This window comes from Emiliania huxleyi (genome assembly GCF_000372725.1).
Source record: "Emiliania huxleyi CCMP1516 unplaced genomic scaffold EMIHUscaffold_90, whole genome shotgun sequence".
Taxonomy (NCBI): Eukaryota; Haptophyta; order Isochrysidales; family Noelaerhabdaceae; genus Emiliania; species Emiliania huxleyi.
The window spans coordinates 38915-61267 of record NW_005195300.1 but is presented as its reverse complement, the minus strand read 5'-3'; the positions used below and the strand labels follow the sequence as shown (position 1 = coordinate 61267).

The window sequence follows — 22353 nt, the reverse complement described above, 5'->3', positions numbered from 1 at the left end:
CAAGCCCCGGGGTCGAAATCCTAATTTTCGCTTAGAAAACATCAATTCTTTCGCCTCCTTGTTGACCCCACAAAGGAGAGAGACATCCCCCCTAACCCTCTCTGGCCCGCCCCGCGGACACCCATCCTCACCCCGTGCCCAAAGACGCCTCACTACCTGCACTCTGACTCACTCCGCCGGAGGGGCCGGAGGGGCTTGGCCTGGCCCCGTGCACCGGTGAGGGGTACTGCGTAGCCCTTCCTTGGTGGGAGGCGCGCGACTCCGCGACTCTCCGTTTACGCGCCAGTCCACCCCCACCGAAGGCGCAGTGGGAGTGAGCCCGAGTGCAGCTAGTGAGGGCCCCCTGGCCCCGTGCTGAGACTAGTGTGTCCGCGGGGGCGCGCCGAAGAGGTTCTCGGGCGTCATGTTCTTCCCCTTTGGCCGGTCCATCGAGGCGCGCGACAGGATGTTGCGTGTTGCGAAGGCGAGATTGGAGAGCATCGCGCCTGCGGAGGTTGGGTTGGGTTGGGGAGACCGCCTCTGTGCAGCCACATCCGAGCGGCGGTGACGGGAGACACTACATGCCATGAGAGCGTTGGGTTGGGTCGGGTTTGGGAGGACCGCCTCTGTGCAGTCCCATCCGAGCGGCGGAGATTGGAGCGCGTCGCTACGCTACTCGCGGAGGTGGAAGCAAGCCGCGGATGGCTCTCAGCCAATCTCTCGGCTGGCTAGGTCTCGGCTGGATCTCGGCGGTGACGGGAGACGCTACATGATGGGTGCACCGCGTGAGAGCGTCGCGCGACTACGGGAGACACTACATGAGATGGAGCTGGTGATTGGAGGGCGTCGCGCCGCTCAAAGAGACGGAGCTACTGTACTCGCGGCTAGATCTCGGCTAGATCTCGGCTGGCTCTCGGCTGGCTCTCGGCTGGCTCTCGGCTGGATCTCGGCTAGATCTCGGCTGGATCTCAGCTAGATCTCGGCTGGCTCTCGGCTGGCTCTCGGCTGGCTCTCGGCTGGACCTCGGCTAGACCTCGGCGAGATCTCGGCTAGATCTCGCGCCCGAGAAGGAGAGCCACGTGAAAGAGAGCTCGCTCACCGAAGCGAGCGCCACGCCCGCGACGATCGGCACGAGGGCGAGAGCGGCCTATGAGACAGTGGACTCGCAATGGAATGCTGAGTATACTATAGCAGATCGGCACTAGGGCGAGGGCGGCCTATGGTGTGTAGTAGAGCCGCGATCAGAATGCTCAGTATACTATAGCAGATCGGCGCGAGGGCGAGGGAACGCCGGCGCGGAGATTGTGGCGCCGAGGATGCCTGCAGGCAGGTTCCGAGAAGGTTTCCGAGAAGTCTCAGGGAAATTGCGCCACGTCGTCGGCGCAGAGTGGCGCAGAGTGGCGCAGAGTGCGTGCTCGCTGGACCAGCGGCAGAGGCGTGTGGGGCATCTACCCGCGAGCTGCCCCACGAGAGGAGTGCCGTGCAGACTGGCTCGGCAGCCTACCACGAACAAACTGATGGATGGATGGGTTCAGAACGACTGCGAACTACACACGGCGGTGCAGGCGAAGTCGGCGGCCTTGACGATCTGCGTGAAGGAGACGGCGCCCGCGCCCGCCGACACCACGGCGCCGATGTGGCCGAGCGCGTGCAGAAAGGAGATTGGGAGCAGCGTCGCCACTGCGGCGCGCGGCAGCGACGGCCGCTTGCGCAGGCCGGTAGCCCAGAGGAAGGAGACGAAGGCTGAGCCGACGCCGAGCGAGGCGGCTGAGTGGCACCACGGCAGTGCGATCGCGTTGAGCCGCACCTTGTTCGCGATGTTGTAGCCCGTCGAGAGCGCGAACCAGAGCGCAAAGTAGACGCCGATCTTGAGCGTGCGGAGCGCGGCGCTGGGCGCGACAATGGAGCAGCCCGTCTCCTCGTCGCAGAGCGCGAGGCACTCCTCCTCGTCGATGTCCGAGCACGTGATGGTCTCGTACTGGATGGTCGGGTCGCCGCGCACCATCCGCGCCGCCTTGCCGAGCAGCGAGGCCGGCGCCGGCGCCGTGGCGACGGGCGCGCGGGACCGCAGCGGCGCGGGCGGCCTCGGCGCGACGAGCGCAGGCCGGCTCAGGGCAGTGAGGAGGACAGCGACTTGCAGCATGGCAGTCGGAGACGGACGAGACGGAGCAGCGGTTGGTGCGGCGACGGTGCCTCCCTCGCGCCGATGAACAGCTGATTGCGCTGCCCGAGAAACAGAAAAAAGAAAACTCCTGTGGTTTCATGAATTACGCCTAGGCGTGGTAAACGTCCGCTAGTTCCTGGACCAGCTTCTCTAGCGCATGTCCTATTGCGTTCTCAACCGCCGCTGCCTCGCCTCGCACGCACGCGTGGTAGCAGCCGCGCTTCCACTCCTCACTACCGAAACCCTCGCCAACCTCCCAGAAGCCGTAGATCAGTCCCGCGTGCACGATGTTGCCTCGTCGGCCTTCCTCCGCTTCCGCTGCATTGAAAGCAACTTGGCCGACAAAACTTTTCTGTCAGAATCGTCGCAGAAGCAAGACGGCCCGCTGGCAGGAGCGGAGCCGGTCGGTTTCCATTGTCAAGACTGCGCGAAGCGTTGTCGCGGGGCCCAGAGCCGGGCGCGAGGCGCTCGGCTGTGGTAGGCAAGTGGGCGAGCGCCATTGGGCGGCTCAGCCATAGGCACGTCGTAGAACGCGTTGTCTTGAAAGTAGGCGCGTACGTCCTCTTTCGTTTTCACAGCAGAGCCAGACTCTGTGTGTGAGGGCTGGATGCACCAGTACTCCGGTGTGAAGATGAAGCAAGGCTACCGCCCCGCTCGTACGAGGCTGATCCGGCCGTGTCCCCAGCACAGCTTTGGCTTCGACGGGCGCCTCCCAGGGTGCGCCGGGCGACCGACTCGAGCGGCATGCGGCTTCGGACAGGCCTCGGCCCGGCTCCTGGCGGGTCGCTGAAGCGTCTCGGCGGCTCTCTCTCGGTTGCGCGGTTGCGCGGTTGACGCTTTTTTGGCGCTCACGGCGGGCGGCGAGGCTGGCCTTGAGGTCGCAGCGAGCCGTCCAGACGTCTCACGGTGGCGTCGCGCATATCACTCGTGGCGTCGGTCGCCTTGGAGGCGGCAGAGACGTCCAGAGGCGGCGCATTTTTATGGGCACGCCCGGCAGCGCTGCGGGTGAGCGCGCCGCAGGCTGAAGACCTCCCTTGGCGCGGCGCGAGCGGCGCGCACCGCGGCACGAGGGCGCGCGGCGCTGCCGCCGCGATCAGTCGTCACGGCTTGCGCCCGGGCCGGCCGCGCGGTTGGCGTGGCAGCGACCACAGCACATGGTTCGGAGCTTCGGGCGGGGCTTCTCGGCATCTTCGGTTGCCGCTGCACGGCGCGCGTGTCCGACCCAGTGAGTCCTACCGGTGAAGTGTGTGGTGTCCAGCCGCGCGGTGTTGCAGACTACGTCGCGTGGTGTGCTTGTGCGTCGGTAGTCATCGCAACTCGCACTGTGTCCGCACTGCCGGTGCCGGCTGGGTCCGTCGCAGCGCACGCACTCTCCCTGTGGGTCGAGTCGTGGTTTATGCGCGAGTCGTGGTGTGCGAGGATTATTTGACTAACACTCTGATTAATACCCAGCGCGGCGTCTCGCCCTCCCCTCTCGCTCGCGGCACCGAGCGAGTCAAACACACCGCATCTCTCTCCGCGCGAGAGAGCACACACACCGACGCCCATGTGCCGTGCACGGCCAGCCCACAGGCGCGGCTCAGTCCACAGGCGCGGACTGATCCGTCGTGCGCCCCATGTGCGTACGCGCGCAAGCACATGAAACTCTTAACCAGTTATAGCAGTACCCTACGACACAACACCGCCAGAGGACAACGTCCACGTCCATCAGGGTGGAGGTGCTGCCGCCAGAGCCCCGTTGGCGAAGCCGTCAACGATCCACTCTATGAAGCGTGGAACTGCCGCCAGCGCTGCGGCCTGCGTGCCAAAGTCTCGCGGCTCGAAGGGGGCCGCGCCGTAGGGAGGGAGGGTCGTGGAGCGGGCGACCCACCTCTGGAGCGTAGGTTGTTGAGCGACATCTTGACGTGCGTCTTCGACTTGCAGTAGAGGCACTCGATGTACCACCGGCCTGAGTTGCTGTTCTGCTTCACCGTCGGCGAGCAGCCGAGGTGCGCCACGCGCGGTCGTCGCCAGAGGCAGAAGAGGGCGCGTTGGTCATTGTCGCTATCTGCGCCGCACGCAATGGGGTGAAGTCACGTGGGATTTGCACGACGCGGCTGTCGCGACGTGCAGAAGTGCGTGGCATGCGGTGTACGAGAGGGTAGGTGGGTCGATGGCTCGGCTCGCGTCGCTCTTCCAGCCGCAGCCCTGGATTCTGGCCCGACGCCGAAGCGGCGCGCGCGGCGGCCGGCGCAGCTTGGGAAGGAGGGCGCGGGCCGACCCATCGACCCCCTAGGGGACCAGACTATGGCCACCACTAGCCTCGCCAACCGCTCCGCTAGCGTGTCGAGCGAACCTGACGCGACTTCGGACGGCTACGTGGGCGCCTCGCTGTGCTGGCCTCGTACCTCGCGGGGTCCGCTCAGCATTCCCGGGAGTGCTCCAACTCGGCCTCAACATGGTGGAGGCGGGCCAGTCGTGGGGCGCCCTCGAGATCGTCGACGAGGCGGACGCGACGCCCCGTGTCGTGGAGCTCAGGGGCGCGAGCGCAATCGTTGTCGGGCGCACCCACCAGGCGAACGTGGTCATCCCCGTTCCGTTCGTCTCCTCGGCGCACTGCACGCTGCACTGCGTGGGCGCCGAGTCGGGCACCGAGCTTCCCCGCGTGCGGCTGGTGGACACGTCATCGAACGGGACCTTCATCAACAGCAAGCTGATCGGCAAGAATGGCGAGGTCGACGTCGCCGAGGGAGATACGCTCACCTTCTCGCGCGTGCAGCGGTACCCGCTCGCGCGGATCTCGTCGCTCGCCGCGCCGCTCCCGCCATCCGCCGCCGAGTCCGACTCGGACTCCTCGCGCCCCGCCAAGCGCGGCCGCACGGCCGCGCAGGACAGCGCCTTCCTCGCGAACGAGGTGCTCTCGGAGCGCGCCTGCAACGAGAGGCTGCAGCCAACAAAGCAGCAGGAAGAGGAGAGCCGCTGCCCCGCCCCGCCCCGCCCCGCGCCCCCGCCGCCCCCATCCCGGACGCGCAACTTTCTTTGTCGCATGTCGCCCGCTCGCGCGAACTCACCACAGGTTTCCGAGCGCCTCGAGTTGATCCCGGCCAACATCAACACGTCCACGACTGGCTACAAGGGCGTGACCTTCAACCGCCGCGAAAAGAAGTACGAGGCGAGGGGGAATGGCGGCAAGCGTCTCCGCCTCGGCTACTTTGACACCGCCGAAGAGGCGGCCACCGCCTACGCTCGCTCGGAGTACGGCCGCGCCGACGCCGCCAAGCTGCTGCAGCCTCGCGCTGCTCCCACTGCCGCTGGCGCCGAGGCGATACGGCAGGCGGAGAGGGAGGGTCTGGCCCTGGCTACGAGCAGCGGCAGCAACACCGGATACAAGGGCGTGTACTTCACCCCGAAGCAGACAGGCAGCAAGAAGTACAAGCTGCAGGTTACGGTTGGCGGCAAGCAAGTCTCACTCGGCTGCTTCGCCACCGCAGAGGAGGCGGCGCTCTTCCGCGCCTGCAGGGAGGCGGGCAGGGACACTAGCGATCTCACCGCGCCGCCGCCGCCGCCGCCGCCACCCGAGCCTTCCTCTGCCGCTGGCGCGCCGCCGCCGCCGCCGCCGCCACCCGAGCCTTCCTCTGCCGCTGGCGATGAGTTTTGGCGCCGCTGCCCCGGCTGCGGCCGTACGCCAGTCGGCCAGTAAGGCTTGCCGCAATTCTCGCGCTGCAACTCTCGCGCTCGCGCGCTTACCTGGGGGCGCTCGCTGTACTGTAGGCGCACCCGGCGTCCACTGAAGACCGGGCTCGGCGCCGCACGAGAGACGTCCCACGAGCCGCGCCGCTCGACGGCCTGCGCCATCCCGTCGGCGAGCACCGACAGGCCGGCGGCCGACAGCACGTTTGTCGTGATGGGCGCCGCCGCGAGGCGCGAGCGCGGACTGGTAGGCCCCGACGAGCGGCGGCAGCGTGCGGAGCGCTGCTCCGCCGCGGAGGCGGTTTCCTCATGGTCGGCTGCTGCGGCCCGGGGGGCGGCGGCGGGCCCAATTGGTCGGCTGCTGCGGCGGTGCGCGGTAAAATTGTTTTCGTTTTTTTCTTCTTCTTGATTTTTGCGTATGGCGCCGGAGCGGCCGGCACACGCAGCTCAGTCGGACAATCCCCCGCCAGGTACACGCACCACGCAGATTGATATGGTTATGCCGCCCTCTCGCAAAGCTCTTTTTTGTGCCTCTGGGGATTGACGATTGTCTCGCCGCCCATGTGTACGTACATGTGTACTCACACGCACGGTGGCAGCGGGCCGACGTGTTACGGTGTGTGCGGCAGGCTCGCTAGGCAGGCGCCGGCACCATCCTACGCCAAGCTAGGGCAAGAGCCTCGCCGCGGCCAACGCCTGATGCAAATACAGAGAGGCCTCCGCCCGGACCGCGTGTCCGCTTCTGAGCCTAAAAGGCGCGGCGCCAGGCGCCGAGTCGGACTCGGCGCGCGCGCGCCGCGACGCCGCCGGAAAAGTCGCTATCTCCTCTGGCGCTTGGCGGAGCCCTCGCCCGCGTCGGAGCCGCCGTCCTCCTCGCCGTCCGCCTCTGACACGCCCTCCTCGCCCTCCTCGTCTCCGAGCTCCGACTCGCCCTCCTCGCCCTCCTCCTCGCCCAGCTCCGACTCGCCCTCGCCCAGGTCGCTCTCGTCCGCCCCCTGCTCACACACACCGCACGCTGTGGGGAGACGCGGCTCGCGCCGGTGCGCGCCGGAGCGGCCGCCGATGGTCGATATGGGTGTAGGGGGGAGGGGGGCCGAATGTGGCCAGAGCAGGGGAGGGTGAGCGTGCGCGGAGTGAGATGTGTGGGTGCGAGTTCGGCTTGTGAGCACAGCTCCTCCGGAGAGACGGGGAGATGTGAGGAGATGTGAGGAGATGTGAGGAGGTGTGGGGAGATATGTGTTGCGCCTCCTCGCCGAGCTCAGAGTCGCCGCCGAGCTCGGAGCCCTCCTCATCGAGCAGCGAGTCGACGTCCTCGTCCGCCTCCTCGTCGTCGTCGTCGTCCTCCTCCTCCTCGTCCTCCTCCTCCTCGTCCTTCTCCTCGCCGTCCCCGTCGACGCCGTCCAGGTACTTGATCTGCGGCAGCATCTCAAAGACTGTCTCGCGGTAGGCGTCCTCCTCCGCGACGGCGCAGCCCTCCATGTCGAGCTCGCGCAGGCTGGGGAGCGACGCCTGCGACGGGCAGGGAGTGGCGCCGAGAGGCATCAGCATCCGCGAGGCATCGCTCCGCGCCAACGCCGCGCCGCCGCCGCGAGGGCTGCGACATGTCTGCAGAAGGCCGCCCGGAAGCGGCCGGCTCCACCGCCCGCATCGGGAGCGCGCGGCCGGCATCCCGTTGGGCGGGCCATCCGCGGCGCCGCGCCCCGGCCTCCTGACGCAGCCGTGGCCACGGCACGCCCGCGCAGGAGCGACTCGGCGCCGCGCGCAGACGCCGCAAGAGGCAGGGCCGCAGAAGGGCGCGGGTGGGGCACGCGCCAGAGATTCGAGGCCCTGGAGCGACGAAAACTTGTTTCCCGCCAGGACGAGCACCTTCAGATGCATGAGCGCCGCGTCCTGCAGGTGGTCGAGCCCGTCCGAGAGCGCGTTGTCTGCCAGCTCGAGCCGCTGCAGGTTGGGTAGGGTGGGGAACTCCTCGAGCGAGGTGAGCCCGCACCCATTCAGCTGCAGCACCTTGAGCTTGGTGAATTGGTTCAGGCCCGTCACTTTGCTCGCTTTGACACCATCCAGCACCAGCTCCAGCACCTCGCTCGCGTCTGTGCCAGCCGTCTTTTGCGCGATGGTGGCCTCGAGGCTCATGGCGGCTGCCTGAGAGGGCGGCAGGGGGGCGCGGCTGGAGGGGGAGGTGGCGGTGGAGTCTTGCTGAAGCGGTCGTGCGTGGCGGGCGGCGGCGCTGAGCGGCCCACTCGATGGCTCGATGGAAAGCGGAAAGCGATGCTGAAACAAGAAAAACGTCGGGCAGAGACCACAGGCCCCCAGGGAACTCCCATGCCGCTCGGCCTCCTCCTCCACCTCCTCCCGCTCGCCTCCTGTCACGGCCTCGCCGCGGCACACCGCCTCCGCGGTGGAGCAGCGCTCACGCTGCCGCCGCTCGTCGGAGCCTATCAGTCCGCGCTCGCGGCGGCGCCCATCACGACAAACGTGCTGTCGGCCGCCAGCCTCTCGGTGCTCGCCGACGGGATGGCGCAGGCCGTCGAGCGGCGCGGCTCGTGGGACGTCTCTCGTGCGGCGTGGATCTCCGCCTGGGGCGCGAGCGTGAGCGGCTTGATGCTCTTCTTTTGGTTCCGGCTCCTCGCTCGCCTCTTCCCGCTCGCGGCGAGCTCGACGGCGCAGCTCGTGGGCAAGGTCGCGCTCAACCAGGCGGTGATGTCGCCGGGCTTGAACGCCGGCTTCTTCACCTTCGTCGTCCTCACCCGCGACAAGGCGCCTCCTCCAGCAGCCCTGACCTCCGCCACCTCTTGTCTCGTCACCACCCTCCTCGCCACCTATGGTCTTCACCGCCCTTGTCTTGTCACCTCCGCCCGCACTGCTCCCGCCCCCGCCAGCGCCTCCCTCGCCGCTTCCGCCCTCGCCGTCTCCGCCCTCACCGCCTCCGCCCTCACACACCACCGCCACTCGCTCCACCGCCACCCTCACCACCCACCACCCGCTTCTCCACCTCCATCACCGCCTCTCCTCCTCCGCCCCACCCCAGCCGTACCTGAGGCTCAACGGAGAGAAGCGGCGGCGGCTCGGCCGCAAGCTGAAGAGCGACCTGCCCGCCACAGTGCGCCGCTCCTGCTACTTTTGGGGCGTGGCGCAGGCGAGATGAGCGCGAGACCAGCGCGAGACTCGCCGAGATCGGCCGCTACGTCTCGATCTCTCCGCAATCTCTCCGCGACCTCTCGGCGACCTCTCGGCGACCTCTCGGTCTCTATCGCTCGGCGGCATCTCGGCGACATCTCGGCGACATATCGGCGACATATCGGCGACATATCGGCGACATATCGGCGACATATCGGCGACCTCTCGGCGACCTCTCGGCGACATCTCGGTGACATCTCGGCGGCATCTCGGCGACCTCTCGGCGGCATCTCGGCGACATCTCGGCGACATCTCGGCGACATATCGGCGACATATCGGCGACATATCGGCGACATATCGGCGACATATCGGCGACATATCGGCGACATATCGGCGACCTCTCGGTGACATCTCGGCGACATATCGGCGACATATCGGCGACCTCTCGGTGACATCTCGGCGACATCTCGGTGACATCTCGGCTACCTCTCGGCGACCTCTCGGCGACATCTCGGCGACATCTCGGCGACATCTCTGCGACATCTCGACTGCAGGCGCTCAACTTCCGCCTTCTCCCGCTCGAGTACAACACGCTCTGGACCAACGGCAGAAGCAGCCGAGAGGGGCCGAGAGCAGCCGAGGCGGCGGGGGAGGGGAGACTCTCTCCTGAGCCTTCCCTGAGCCTTCCCTGAGCCTTTCTTAGCCTCCTCCCCCCCCCACCCCTCCCCCCCACATACACACAGGCTGCTTCCTCCTCTGGACGACCTACATCTCGTGGGTCGGCTTCCGGGAGGCAGACTGACCGAGCCGGGCTCGAGATCTGCTCCTCGGTCGAGATCTGCTCCTCGGATGGGAGAAGCCAGGCACGCAGAGGATGCGCTTCCTCCGCGGCCCGGACGGCAGCCCGCCGAGGATGGCGGCGTGCGAGGCGCTGCGCGAGACGGCAAACTTCCCTCTGCGGCAGGCGGCCGGCCCCTCTCGGAGACCCGTCCAGGAGGTCGGCTTAGCGCGTGTCCGCACGACGAAGATGCGACTTTCTGCGGCCTACCAGGCGCGGCCCCGCCGACCTGTACCTTGTTCCTGGACCTGCATTTGTCCTTGTACGGCGAGCACCGCGAGCACCGCGACCTGAAACGCTGCTGGCGAGGCCGGCCGTTGCGGCAACCCAGCTGGCTTTGTGTGTGTTGTGAGCCTGTGTGTGTCTGTGTGTCGCTCGAGCGTGTCGTCATCATCTGTCCCACGTCCACCCATACCGCGTTGGTGTCCAGTCCGAGCCTGACTGTTCTTCACCTTCCTCCACACACATGCGCATGCAGATGCACATGTGCATGCACATGCACATGCACAACATGTCATGTGCATGTCCATGTCCATGTCCATGTGCATGTACTGATTATCAGCGCATCGGTTGCCTCCATGAATGGCGGAGCTATTCTCGCGCCCACACCTGCGACCTGGCTCCATACCTCCACGTGGACACGCCCATAGCTGGGGACACTACTAGGTCATGCATGGCATCTGTAGAAGTTTTATCTCAGCAGCGTCGTTACGCATGCGCCCTCCCATCCTGGGCGCATACGCCTCACATCTCGCCAGAGCATAAGCCCTTGGTGTGCGACGAGACGAGTTTTTCGCCATCGCCGCGAGCAGCAAGCCGCCCGCCGCAAACAGCCGGAGGCATCGCCGCAAACACCCGGAGGACATCTACGGGCCGGTCTGCCGCCGCGGCTGGACCGCCATCCGCAACCAGCGAGACTGCTTTGGCTTCCGTGGCGCGGGGTACACGTGCTGCCACCCCGCGCCCCCCGCGCCGCCGCCGTCGCCGCCGCCCTCGCCGCCGCTGCCCCCGCCCCCGCCGCCACACCCGCCCCGCGAGGCGCCGGAGCCGCCGATGGTTACACGGCGTAGAGTACACGAGTCTACGTAGGTACGAGAGCGCGAGAGCGGTAGCCGGCGGCGGCGGCCCCAAGGCGCAAGGCGCAAGGGGGGGGGGGGGGGGGGCAGCGCCAGCGGGCTGAGCTCGAGACGGGTCGCAGTGCTGCTGGCAGGTGAGCATGCGCACGATGGAGCAGGGCTGTGGGATACGTTGCGGGTGCCGCATGTGCTCTGGATATCACCACCCATCCCCCAACACTACGCCCGCACGCCCACGGCCGCAGAGGCATGGAAGACGAGCTTCCTGGCGTCTCCACAGCCTGCAGCCAGCGCTCACATGCCAGGAAAGACCACTCGGAAAGACACCTCGCAGCGCGCGATACGTGACCGGAGCGGTACGCCTCGGCGCCGCGAGAGCAGCCGGTCGGCGTGGGCACCAAGCGCGGCCGCCGGGCGCCTTCGCACCGACCAAAGAAAGAAAAACGTTGGCGTCTTATGCGCGCCTTTGGCAGCGACAAAGCAAAGCAGCGGCTCACCGATCCCGCCCTCATCGCACCGTCGCCGACGCGTCTGCATGCAGCTGCTGCTGGTTCTTCCATCACTTGCAATCCTTGCAGGTGCCTTGACACTCCCGTCACCGGAGGAGGTATTGATCGATCTCGACCCTGGAGGGCTCGTGTGGACGGGTTTGGATGCGGATGATGACCTGGCGCTGCTGATGGCCATCGCCCTCAACCGGACGCGACCGGGCATCAGAATAGTGGGCGTGACTGTCTGTGGCGGCAACGCACCCATCAAGCACACGTCGCCTGGACTGGACCTGCTGCTGCGCACGGCCGGAGTCACCTCTGCCGATTTTCAGCACGGCATCGCTCGCGGGTATGGCTGGCGCGACATGCATGTCGCCTGGCCCAAGTTGCGCAAGATGAATCGGCTCTCTCCAGACTGGCCGTCCTCCGATGCCGCGGCCGACCTGATCATTCGGGCGGCGCACGCGAGCGGTCCCAATGGGCTGACCGTCCTCACGCTCGGTCCAGCGACCAATCTCGCGCGCGCCCTCGCCAAGGATCCCGGGATCGAGCCACGCCTCCGCCGCGTCATCCTGATGGGCGGCGAGCTGACCGGCGGCAAGATGTGCCTCAACTTCGCGTCCGATCGCGCGTCGGCGCGTGCGGTCCTCGCGAGCAGTGTGCCGACGATGCTCGTGCCCATCCAGACGTGCGCTCAGGTCGCCTTCACCTCCGACGACGTCGAAACGCTCGAGGCGCGGTGCTGCTCCGCGTTTGGCGACGGCGAGGACTCCGGCGAGGAGGCCAACGGCGAGGCCGCCGCGTGCGCGCTGCTGAAAAAGGCGCGGCTGCAGACGCGCGTGATGCCGTGGCTCGTCAACGCTCGCGTCGCGCCCAGGCTCCCTGACGGCTCGCGCTGGCGCAGGTCCTCGCGGCTGCAGCGCGGCTTCATCCCGTGGGATGTGATCGCACTGCTCGCCGCCTTCAAGCCGCGGCACTTTGGGGCGTGGGAGGCGCACAAGGTGGAGATGCCGCGCTGCGCCCACCTCGGCGAGCGCGAGCCGTGCGATGCGACGATGAGAGTCGAGCCGACGCCGGTCAAGGGCGTGGTGGTGGACCTGGAGGACGGGCTCGTGCGCGCTGACACGACGGCGGCAGAGGACGAGGAGGAGGCTGCGCAGTCTCACGCGAAGACGTTGCACTCGCGTGCGGCCTGGCGTGACGTCGCGCTGATCCCACACCTCGTGCGCTCCGAGCGCGAGCTGGTCGCCGACGCGATCTCGCTCCTCTGCGCGGTGCCCGCGGCTCGCGTGCGAGACGCCAAGGGCGGCCGGCGGCGCAGCGCTCGGCCCGCGCTGCTGCTCGGCTTCCTGAGAGAGGCCGCGGTGGCGGTGGCTTGCGTGCTAGGCACCGTCGGCGCGCTCGTCACAGGGGCTGCCTGGGCCGGAGGTGAAATAAATAAATAAATAAAACGGACACACCTCTACTAGGAGATGGGTAAAAAGGAACAGGTCCCCGCCCTGCGGTCTTTGTGCAGGGTTCTTTGTGGGTGTGGTCGGCGACTAGCCGGGGTCGTCCTCCCGATGGGGGACTAGCACTAGCCGTCTTCCACATGGTCCCTCGGGTCCCTGCTGCTCCTAATCTCGTCGTACATCCTCCTGCTGATCTCCGCAACATCCTGCTCCCTCCCTCGTCTCGTCCTGCGCGTCTGCTCCGCCTCCCCGTCGTCCGCCCTGCGTCGTCTGGTGACGGGTCCTCCATAGTCGGTTGAGGTCGCCGCCCTCCTCGTGCCTCTTCCCAACGTTTCCTCGGCAGCCGATGCCGTCTGCTCCGACTCCGCCGTCCCCGGGTCTGCCCTGCCCTCGTCTGCGCTAGCTTCTGTTTCGTCATCACTGACCGGATGCTTCGAAGCGACCAAGTCCTCGCTCAACGACACCGCGGTAGCCGCTCCGGTTCCTGCTGTTGTCGGCCAAGTGCAGCCGCAACCCCTGCGCCTCCTCTAGCACGGGCGCCCTAGCTACTATTGTGGGCGCCGGCCTCGCTGCGCCTGGCGCCGCCGCCACCGCCACCGCCTGGTCCCGAACCTGGGCCCCCGCATGCTCGCGCGTAGGCATCGCCGCCTCCACGCACCGCGGTGCCGAAAATTCCGTCCACCTTGCGCTGCTCCTTCAAGCGGCCGGGGGGGTTCTTGTGGCGGGGCTTTTGCCTACTGCTCGCAGGGCTGTGCTGCTGCGGCCAGGCGTTGGAGGCCGAGGAGATGCGGTTGATGCGGCTGAGGGAGGGGGCGGGCCTGCTCCGCAGGACGCCTGCCACGGCCACGCCCCTCGGGGCGAAGAAGACGGGCAAGCGTGCAGCGGAGGCGGCGCGTAGGGCGATTGCGCTTGAGAGGGAGGTGTGGGTTGACGGGGAGTGCCGGGGTGGGCGTCGTAAGGGTGAGGGCGATTGCCGCCCTCCCCCCTTCGCCCACCTCGACGCCTTCGTGTAGGCGCCCCCGCGACTGTGCCTCTTTTTGGTACTGTGGCGTACCTGTGTCGAGCCTGTGTGCTGTGAGAGAGAGTTGTTTTCGTTGAATTCTTTCTTGCCGGACTGGCACACTCACCGGCTCACTGCTGTGAGAGAGGCTTGTTTTTTAAGAATTCTTTCTTGCACGGAGCTAAGTGCCTCGCCGCCCTCGCGGGAGTCGCTTAGTCGGCTCCCGTGGTGTACCTGTGCTATAGTGCCAGTGCGCGCCAGTCCCGTGCCCAAAGCCCAACATGTCGTGCGAGGGAGTCGTAAACATTCTTTCCGGAGCAGGCGCACATCGCTTCCAGGGAGGGGGGCGCACTTCTGCTCACGCCCCACCCCCCCCCTAGCATGTGGTAAAGGCGCTGGGGGGGTGGGGCCCCCCCCCCCCCCAGCATGTGATGAAGCCTCTGGGGGGGGGGTCGGACCCCCCCCCCTAGCATGTGGTGGGCACCCCCCAGCAGTTCGTGGGGTAGGAATAGCCGCCAAAGAGCCGATTTTGCCCCCAAAGTGTGAAATCGTGGCTGAAAAGTCCAATATCTTGGAGAATCTGACCAGTCTCAAGGCTCATGTAGCTCCACAGGATGATTTTCTTCGAAAAAGGCTGCGAGATGAGGTGCAAAATCAAGGGCCCGGAGGGTCTGACCACGAGTCTCTGGGGGGGGTCCTCGGCCATCGCATGACCCTCCCCCCCCCAGCATGTGGTGAAGGCGCTGGGGGGGGGGTCGGGACCCCCCCCTAGCATGTGGTGAAGGTGCTGGGGGGGGTCGGCCCCCTAGCATGTGGTGTGAGTAGAAGGGCGCCCCCCTCCCTGGAAGCGATGTGCGCCTGCTCCCGTAGCCGTTTCGCTACGGCTCTACTTTCCGTTCAGTTCACCATAGCGCTTAGGCCCGCGCTTACGCGTTACGGCTTTCTAGCCTTTACACGGCCGTTTAGCGGGTGCTCGGTCGCTCAAGGAGCGCACTCATTTTCATTACAGTCACTGTGTGCGACCGAAACGCAATGAACACATGGAGGTACTAACACCGACCGTACGTGGTAGAGACGTGCCGCAGCGGCTGGGCCGAGTGCCTCGAGTCAAACACTGTGTGCATAAAGCCATAACCCATAAGAGCCCAGGCCCATCACCTGCCCACTGGCAACGCCGCGCAGAGCCGAGAGCGCGCGCCATGCGGGCGCTCAGTCCGATTGCACAATTCGGACTCGCGAGCCCGTGTTGTACGGCGTGGCCACGACGTACACCTCCTCGGGCAGCCCGCCGAGCACGAGCGACGGGATCGGGTCGCCGTTGCGGTGGAACGTGAGCGTGCGCTCGTCCATGTCCACGAGCAGGCCGAGGCGGTCACCGCGGACGAAGAGTCCTCGCTCTTGTGATGTGCCAAGGTCGACCAAAGCTGCAGGCGGCGCCCCCTCCTCACCGCCCTTGCCGCGACGAACGCCGGTTGTCTCGCCCCCATCGCCAATGTCATCGATGCCCCAAAAGCCATGAGCCAGGTGCGCCAAGTTCTCGTCCCCATCCATTTCGCGAAAGGTGTCAACGTCTGCGCTCACGACGCCGGTGAAGTAGCACGCGCCAAGGTTTGTGGTCGCCGCGGACGCCAAGCCTTGCTCGTAGACCACCTCCACGAGATGTTTGCCCGTTGCGGGTAGTGGCTCGGCGCTGCGAACGACCTCGCCCTCGCTTTCACCACCGATGGCGAGCAGCCCCGCGTCCAACAGCACGATGCCATCGCCCTTGTGCGTCGAAGACCACGTGAGCTGTGGCCGCGAGGGCCCAAAGCCGGGGCGGCGTCCGATCCGCGGCCCGAACGCGACGTCGACAAACGCCGAGCCGAACAGCTTGATGGCGAGCGTGCCGCTGTGCAGCAGCGGCTCGGCCATCACCGTCTGCTCGAAGAAGTCGCGCGCCACGAGCGGGTAGCGCACGGTGCGCAGCAGCGGCAGCAGCGCCTCCTCGTCCGGAGCGGGCCGCTGCGCCTTTGCCCAAGCGAGCACCGCCTCGTGCACGCTCTCCTCGCGGGACGCCTCGAGGCGCGGGTCCTGCAGCAGCTCGAGCAGCCGCGCGTGCGGGAGGTGAAGAAAGGCCGCGCTCGCCGCCGCCGCATCGAAGCCGCGCAGCGCCGCGACGCGAGCCGCCTCCACCAGCGCGAGGAGGGTGTGCGCCTCGCCAAAGGCCCACAGGTCGAGGCAGTTGTCTGGTGTCAGCCGGTCCTCGAGCCGAGCGACGATCGCAGCGATGAGCGGCCCCACGCGCAAGAAGGAGGCTCCCTGCAGCAGCGTCAGCAGCGCGGCCTCGTCGACCTGGCACTCGCCGGTGTAGACGTACTCGAGGATGGGCTCGAGCGCGCTCGCCTCCACGCTGTCGAGCGACACGCGCGTCGAGGCGCTCTCCGCAAGGCCCGAGCCAAAGGCGCCGTCGAAGAACTCAGAGGCGGCCATGAGCACGCAGCGGTGCACGGGGAACTCGCGCCCTTGCGCGACGACCGTGGCGTCGCACACCTCGCCCTGCTGCCAGAGCTTGACCACGCGAGCCGGCAGCGCCGAACCGCCGTCGATCCGGAGGAGCGCTGGCGCGCGCGGCGAAGCGGCGTCGCGCTCGCGCTTGCGGCTGCGGGAGGCGCGCTGGCCGCGGCTGGAGGAGGAGGACATGGGACGAGGTAAAGGGGGGGGCGGCAGGGTGGCAAGCTGGCGGCCCGCCGCGCGACGGCAATTTATTTTTTGCGCCCTCGCTTTTCTTTTTCCACAATCGCTCGTTGGATCGCTTGTCAAAAAGAAAGAAAGAAAACACACAACCCAAGGGAGCTTGTCATGTGAGAGAATGCGTTCGCCGCGCTTTCTCTTTTCGCTTCCTTTCTTGGACAGAGCCGCAGCGGCGGAGGAGCCTGGGTGGGCGGGGCCTCTACTCGCCAGCCTATTCCCCACGCTGCGAGTCGCGCATTTTGCCTACCATACAGATGAGCGCCCTCGAAACCGTCAAGAGCGCCGGGAAGTACGTCGTGTACTTCGCCATCACCATCGGCGTCATCGGCCAGGTCTGGCCGACGCTGTTCCTCAGGCTGCCGATGGGCTTCATCCCATGGGCCATCACGGGCAACGTCATGCCGCCATACTTTGACCCGACGCCATTCGGCGCGGACGAGTTTGGCACGTGGGCCAAGGACGGCGACCTGATCGCCGCCGTCGGCGCCAAGTCTGGCACCAACTGGATGCTGTACACAGCACATCAGATCCGCACCAAGGCCAAAGGCAGCGTCGAGACCGACTACACGGACATTCTGCTGGACACGCCGTGGATCGGCTTCAACATGCTGCCCGGGCAGCGGTGGGGCGACACCCTGCTCACCTCGGGCATCAAGACGCTGATGAAGACGGCGGTCCTGCCCGACGGCACGCGGGTCAAGGACTACTGGGACAAGCCCTCGTACCCCTTCCGCATCTTCAAATCGCACTTCACGCCCGAGGTGCTGCCGATCAAGGCCTACCCCAAGGTTAAGTTCCTAGCGATGGCGCGCAACGGCATGGACGTCGTCAACTCCTTCTACCCCTTCTTCGCCTCGCACCGCCCCTCGTTCAAGAGCCGGTAGAATATTGATTACTATCAATAATTTGTATTACTACTCGAGTCCTCGTGATGTCAGCTGCCAATGATACAATCAGGTGGGGCGGCTTTCCGCCCACGTACGGCTCACCGATGGAGTGCCTCAACGACTTCCTGCCCGGAGGCACGCTGGCGGGCCTCTACTTTGGCTACGTCAAGGAGTGGTGGCCGTGGCGGCACGAGTCCAACGTGCTGCTCCTGCACTACACCGACGCCAAGAAGGACCTCGGGGCCGTGATCTCCAAGCTCGCCAAATTCTTGGACGTCCAGCTGCTGCCGTGGCAGAGCGCCAGGGTGAGGACGCGCGCCAACATCAGGCAGATGAAGCAGATCGCGCACAAATTCGATTACACGCAGTGGGCGGGCGACGGCAGCAAGATCATGTGCGGCAAGGACGGCTGCCCGGGCATCGACGGCGCGCTCATTCGGACGGGCAAGGTCGGCGGCGGCAAGGCTTTCTTCACGCCGGAGATGACCGCCCTGTGGGATGCGGCCGTCGAGAAGGAGTTCGGCTCTGACCCCGAGCTGAAGCGCTGGGCCGCAAAGGGCGGCAGGTTCAGCTGACCGACGCGGCGTGTCTGCTCTCCTAGGTCCCGATCCTAGACCCGCTGAACCTGCCAGCGAGCCAGTGTCGGCCGCGCAGAAGCGGCAGACGGAGCGCACACAAATGTAGCCTCACCGGAAACTCTGACGAGCCTAGATGACACAGCAACTACCCATACGTAGAGTAAGCTACTGACGTACTGTCCAGCGGACTGTGCTGTGGAGACGGGATCGTCGCTCCCCCGGCGCTGGGCTATCACATTTGCGCTTTCTTTTTTGTGTACCTGAACCCCCGTGTGTTAGTGCCAAAGTGCGCGCCAGTCCCGTGCCCATTGTCGTGCGAGGGATTGTAAAATTCTGTTTGTACGCCAACCCCAACCGTGGCAAAATTCTTTTGTGTTCACTGAGCCCCGAATTTTGGACCAGCCGATCCACAGCGTCTTTGCCGAAATCTTGGCCGCCCAATACGAGTAGAGCGGAGCATATTGCCAATTTTCGCTCAAATCCGGTGTATTCTTTTTTTGCTTGGCCGGCCCTCATGACGGGGTAGGTAGGGTAGGTCGCCCTTCCCAATGCACTTTGAGCAGCAGCATTCCATTGCCGCTGCGCCGGCCGCGGCTGGACGCCGAAAGGTTGAGCATCTCGGCGGTCAGAATTTGTGCGAGGCTGGCGTCGCGGTAAGGACTTCCAGTCCGGTGGCCAGTGGCCGCCTCGGCCATGAGCCGTGTGGCAGTCTTGCCAGAGCCCGGGTAGCTCCACAGCACCGCCGTTCGGGGCCGCCCGGCCACCTGCGAGTGGGAGGTGCATGAATTGTGTGCGGCACCGCCATCGCGCCACCCCGAGGAGGCCGGCACCACCGCGCTGGCCGAGGTCATCTCTTCGGCGCGAAGGCCAAACTCGTGAACTCCTACTCTACATCCCCTTAACTATTGCATTACACAGCGTTGTCAGCAGGGCTGAACTGGGTGAAGGCGTCTGCATTGCGCAGCAACGGCCGGCCGTTGGCTGAGCGGAACGACACACATATGCCTACCCACCGGCTCGCAAACTCGGCGAGGTGCGCCCACCCCCTCCCCGAAGCGAGGCCGGCCACGCGGTAGCCTGCAAACAGGGCGGGAAAGGGGCGAGCGATGGTGACCAGTGTGTCAGGCGTGTCAACAGCTGCACACACCGCGGCGCCTCTGATTTGGCGGAGAGCTGCAAGTACGAAGTAGCGGCGCAAAGGCTGTGTCACCGCCCCCCCCGCTCGTGAGGCTGCAACAGCGTCGTGACGGTGCCAAGGAGCACTGTGGAACCCGATGGCACGGGATGAGAAGGAGTTCTCTTGTTTAAATTTTATTGAGAGAGAGTTCTCGGTTGTTGAATTCTTTTTGTTCTCAGCCCTGAGCGGCCACCGGCGGGTAGCGAAGTGAGCTCAAGGCGTCCCCACTCTCTCCACAGCGCGTTCATGGACATGGACTTTGGATTCGGCGTGCAAGAGCCCGCCCCCGCAAACGAGTCTGAGGAGCAGGCCTCCTCCCAGTTCTCCGAGCCGGCCTCGCAGCCGCCGTTCGGCGAATTCTCGCAGATGGACCCATCTGCGGCAGAGCAGGCGGCCGCGGTCGCGGCGGAGGCGCAGGCGGCGGCGGCGGCGGCGGCCGCGCTGGAGGAGGAGAAGGCGAGGGTGCAGGCGGAGCTCGAGGAAGCGGAGGCAGCGGAGGCGGCGGCAAAGGCCGAGGCGGAGGCGACGGCGCAGGCGGCGGCGGCCGAAGCGGCGGCAAAGGCTGAGGCCGAGGCGGCGGCGGCGGCGGAGGCGGCGGCGGCCGAGGCGGCGGCGAGGGCCGAGGCTGAGGCTGCCGCGGCGGCCGAGGCGGCCGCGGCCGCGGCAGCCGAGGAGGAGAGGAAGGCGACAGAGGCGGCGGCAGAGGCGGAAGCCGCCGCCGCGGCGGAGAGGGCGGCGGCGGAGAAGGCGGCGGCCGAGGAGGTGGAGCGGCAGGCGGCCGAGGCTGCGGCGGCCGAGGCTGCGGCGGCCGAGGCTGCGGCTGCGGCCGAGGCTGCGGCGGCCGAGGCTGCGGCTGCGGCCGAGGCTGCGGCGGCAGAGCAGGCGGCGGCGGCAGAGCAGGCGGCGGCCGAGGCGGCGGCGGCGGAGAAGGCGGCGGCCGAAAAGGCGGCGGCTGAGGCGGCGGCGGCGGCCGCCGAGGCGGAGGCGGCGGCTGCTGCCGAGGCTGCGGCGGCCGAGGCGGCGGCGGCGGAGAAGGCGGCGGCGGAGAAGGCGGCGGCGGAGAAGGCGGCGGCGGAGAAGGCGGCGGCCGAGGCGGCGGCGGCGGCCGAGGCGGCGGCAAAGGAGGAGGCGGCGAAGGCGGAGGCGGCCGCGGCGGCGGAGGCGGCGGCGGCGGCGGAGAGGGCCGAGCGTGCGGCGCAGGTGGAGGCGGCGGCAAAGGCGAAGGCGGAGGCGGAGAAAAAGGCGGCGGAGGAGCTCGCTGCGCACAAGGCTGGGGCAGCCCCTTGGCCTGCTCCTCCTCCTGCTGCCTGCCTGCCTGCCTGCCTGCCTCCCCTCCTCCCCTCCCTCCCCTCCCCTCCCTCCCTGCCTGCCTTTTTCCCTCCTTCCCCTCACCTTTTCCCTCACCCTCCCTTTCCCTTTCCCCCCCCCACCGCTGGTGCCCCCCCCCCCACCCCCCCACCCCCCCCCACCCCCCCCACCACCCCCACCACCCCGACCCACCTCCGCGCGTGCTTGGCTCCTCAGGCTGCGTTTGAAAAGTCGAAGGCCGCGTCGTCGGAGCAAGCCATGGAGGTCAACCAGCCGAGAGGAGAGAGACGAATAGTGACGCAGAGCCCACTGCTACTCCCTACTTTGGATCCTCCTCTGCAGCTACCCACCCCCTACCATGCATCCCACTGCCCTCGCAGGTCGACCAGCCCCACATCTCCCCATCTCTCCCCATCTCTCCCCATCTCTCCCCATCTCTCCCCACCTCTCCCCATCTCTCCCCATCTCTCCCCATCTCTCCCCACATCTCCCCACATCTCCCCACATCTCCCCATATCTCCCCCATATCTCCCCACATCTCCCCATCTCTCCCCACCTCTCCCCATCTCTCCCCATCTCTCCCCACCTCTCCCCATCTCTCCCCATCTCTCCCCACATCTCCCCATCTCTCCCCACCTCCCCACCTCTCCCCATCTCTCCCCACCTCTCCCCACCTCTCCCCACCTCTCCCCATCTCTCCCCATCTCTCCCCACATCTCGGCCATATCTCCCCATATCTCCCCATCTCTCGCAGGTCGGCAAGCCAGACGAGGCGCCGCCGGCGGCAGAGCCCGCAGCGGCGTCGGCCCCGGCTCCGGCGGTCGCGGCGCCGCCCAAGCGGAAGTTGACCCCCATATCTCCCTCTATCTCCCCAATCTCCCCATATCTCCCCGCATATAGGCGCCGCCCAAGCGGAAGTCGAAGAGCGACCCCGCCTCGGTCCCGCCGCTGGAGCGGTGCGATATCTCCCCACATCTCCCCACATCTCCCCACATCTCCAGCACGTGCGCCGCCATCCTGGCTACGGCTCGCTCGCCGTACCCCCTACCAACCCCGGTACTCGAATCCAACTACGCAGGTGCGCCGCGATCCTCGCCACTCTGCGCAAGCGCAAGGCCGCCGGCTCATCTCCCCCGCCCGTACCCTACCGACCCCGGTACCCGAATCCAAGGAGCATCAAAGTAGGACGCGGACTGGTTCGCCGAGCCGGTGCCGGCCGACACGCCAGGCCACCTCGAGATGGTCCGGTCGGATGCCTCACAAGTGTGTCCGCAACGAGCGTTTAATTAGTCCTCCAGGCCACCTCGAGATGGTCCGGTCGGATGCCTCCTGAGTTGCGTCTGACGAGCGGTTCATTGTACTCCTCCCAGGCTACCTCGAGATGATCAAGTCTCCGATGGACTCCGCCCCTAGAAGCCTCACACGCACTCTTCCATACTCTTCCATACTCTTCCATACTCTTCCCATAGTCTTCCATACTCTTCCATACTCTTCCATACTCTTCCATACTCTTCCCATAGTCTTCCATACTCTTCCATACTCTTCCATACTCTTCCATACTCTTCCCATACTCTTCCATACTCTTCCCATAGTCCCCCAACTGCCGCTCGAGAGGACGCGTACCCAACTTGCACTCCGCCGCACCCGCCGCATTCGCTGTATTCGTGAATGCGCAAACATGCACATGCACATGCACATGCACATGCACATGCACATGCACAACAACAACATGTACATGTACATACATGTCAACATGTACATGTTGCACGAGAGACCGTCCTCCCGCCCTGGACGCTGTGTCTTCGCACCGCAGGACTACGGCACCATCAGCGCGGCGCTCGAGGCGGGCAGCTACGCGGACGCGGAGGCGCTCCCCCTCCCCCTCCCC

General features: G+C 66.6%; 9 protein-coding genes across 9 annotated transcripts in view; 4 read left to right on the top strand and 5 right to left on the bottom strand.

Annotated features, from left to right (window-relative positions):
• The window catches only part of EMIHUDRAFT_438986 (hypothetical protein), a 3939-nt gene extending 1749 nt beyond the window's left edge, over positions 1-2190 (bottom strand). The window contains exons 1-5 of the mRNA XM_005757483.1: positions 1559-2190; positions 1443-1479; positions 1271-1299; positions 1042-1126; positions 384-485 (exon numbers count right to left, since the gene is read on the bottom strand). Coding sequence (XP_005757540.1) covers positions 384-485; positions 1042-1126; positions 1271-1299; positions 1443-1479; positions 1559-2122 — 817 coding nt within the window. The 5' untranslated portion in view covers positions 2123-2190. The remainder of the gene's footprint in view (positions 1-383; positions 486-1041; positions 1127-1270; positions 1300-1442; positions 1480-1558) is intronic.
• A 62-nt stretch (positions 2191-2252) lies between these two features.
• EMIHUDRAFT_453683 (hypothetical protein) lies at positions 2253-3594 on the bottom strand (the record flags this gene model as incomplete). Its single annotated transcript, XM_005757482.1, has 4 exons — positions 3103-3594; positions 2804-2852; positions 2666-2731; positions 2253-2495 (listed from the first exon to the last, which is right to left on the bottom strand). Exons 1-4 carry the CDS (start codon positions 3117-3119, stop codon positions 2253-2255), a joined length of 375 nt encoding a protein of 124 aa, XP_005757539.1. The 5' UTR covers positions 3120-3594.
• A 986-nt stretch (positions 3595-4580) lies between these two features.
• Positions 4581-5822, top strand: EMIHUDRAFT_107338 (hypothetical protein; the record flags this gene model as incomplete). Its single annotated transcript, XM_005757481.1, has 2 exons — positions 4581-5036; positions 5199-5822. 2 exons carry the CDS (start codon positions 4581-4583, stop codon positions 5820-5822), a joined length of 1080 nt encoding a protein of 359 aa, XP_005757538.1.
• A 656-nt stretch (positions 5823-6478) lies between these two features.
• EMIHUDRAFT_220187 (hypothetical protein) lies at positions 6479-7945 on the bottom strand (the record flags this gene model as incomplete). The annotated part of the gene is made up of 3 exons (XM_005757480.1): positions 6479-6508; positions 7208-7321; positions 7679-7945. The coding sequence occupies 3 exons, from the start codon at positions 7943-7945 to the stop codon at positions 6479-6481; spliced, it is 411 nt and encodes a 136-aa protein (XP_005757537.1).
• Positions 7946-11378: 3433 nt separating this feature from the next.
• Positions 11379-13798, top strand: EMIHUDRAFT_107336 (hypothetical protein; the record flags this gene model as incomplete). Its single annotated transcript, XM_005757479.1, has 2 exons — positions 11379-12704; positions 13424-13798. The coding sequence occupies 2 exons, from the start codon at positions 11379-11381 to the stop codon at positions 13796-13798; spliced, it is 1701 nt and encodes a 566-aa protein (XP_005757536.1).
• A 1196-nt stretch (positions 13799-14994) lies between these two features.
• EMIHUDRAFT_220182 (hypothetical protein) lies at positions 14995-16464 on the bottom strand (the record flags this gene model as incomplete). Its single annotated transcript, XM_005757478.1, has 1 exon — positions 14995-16464. The coding sequence occupies one exon, from the start codon at positions 16462-16464 to the stop codon at positions 14995-14997; it is 1470 nt and encodes a 489-aa protein (XP_005757535.1).
• A 305-nt stretch (positions 16465-16769) lies between these two features.
• Positions 16770-17399, top strand: EMIHUDRAFT_220181 (hypothetical protein; the record flags this gene model as incomplete). The annotated part of the gene is made up of 1 exon (XM_005757477.1): positions 16770-17399. The coding sequence occupies one exon, from the start codon at positions 16770-16772 to the stop codon at positions 17397-17399; it is 630 nt and encodes a 209-aa protein (XP_005757534.1).
• A 47-nt stretch (positions 17400-17446) lies between these two features.
• On the top strand, positions 17447-17977 carry EMIHUDRAFT_220180 (hypothetical protein; the record flags this gene model as incomplete). Its single annotated transcript, XM_005757476.1, has 1 exon — positions 17447-17977. The coding sequence occupies one exon, from the start codon at positions 17447-17449 to the stop codon at positions 17975-17977; it is 531 nt and encodes a 176-aa protein (XP_005757533.1).
• A 913-nt stretch (positions 17978-18890) lies between these two features.
• Positions 18891-19411, bottom strand: EMIHUDRAFT_220179 (hypothetical protein; the record flags this gene model as incomplete). The annotated part of the gene is made up of 2 exons (XM_005757475.1): positions 18891-19057; positions 19351-19411. 2 exons carry the CDS (start codon positions 19409-19411, stop codon positions 18891-18893), a joined length of 228 nt encoding a protein of 75 aa, XP_005757532.1.
• Positions 19412-22353: the final 2942 nt, after the last annotated feature.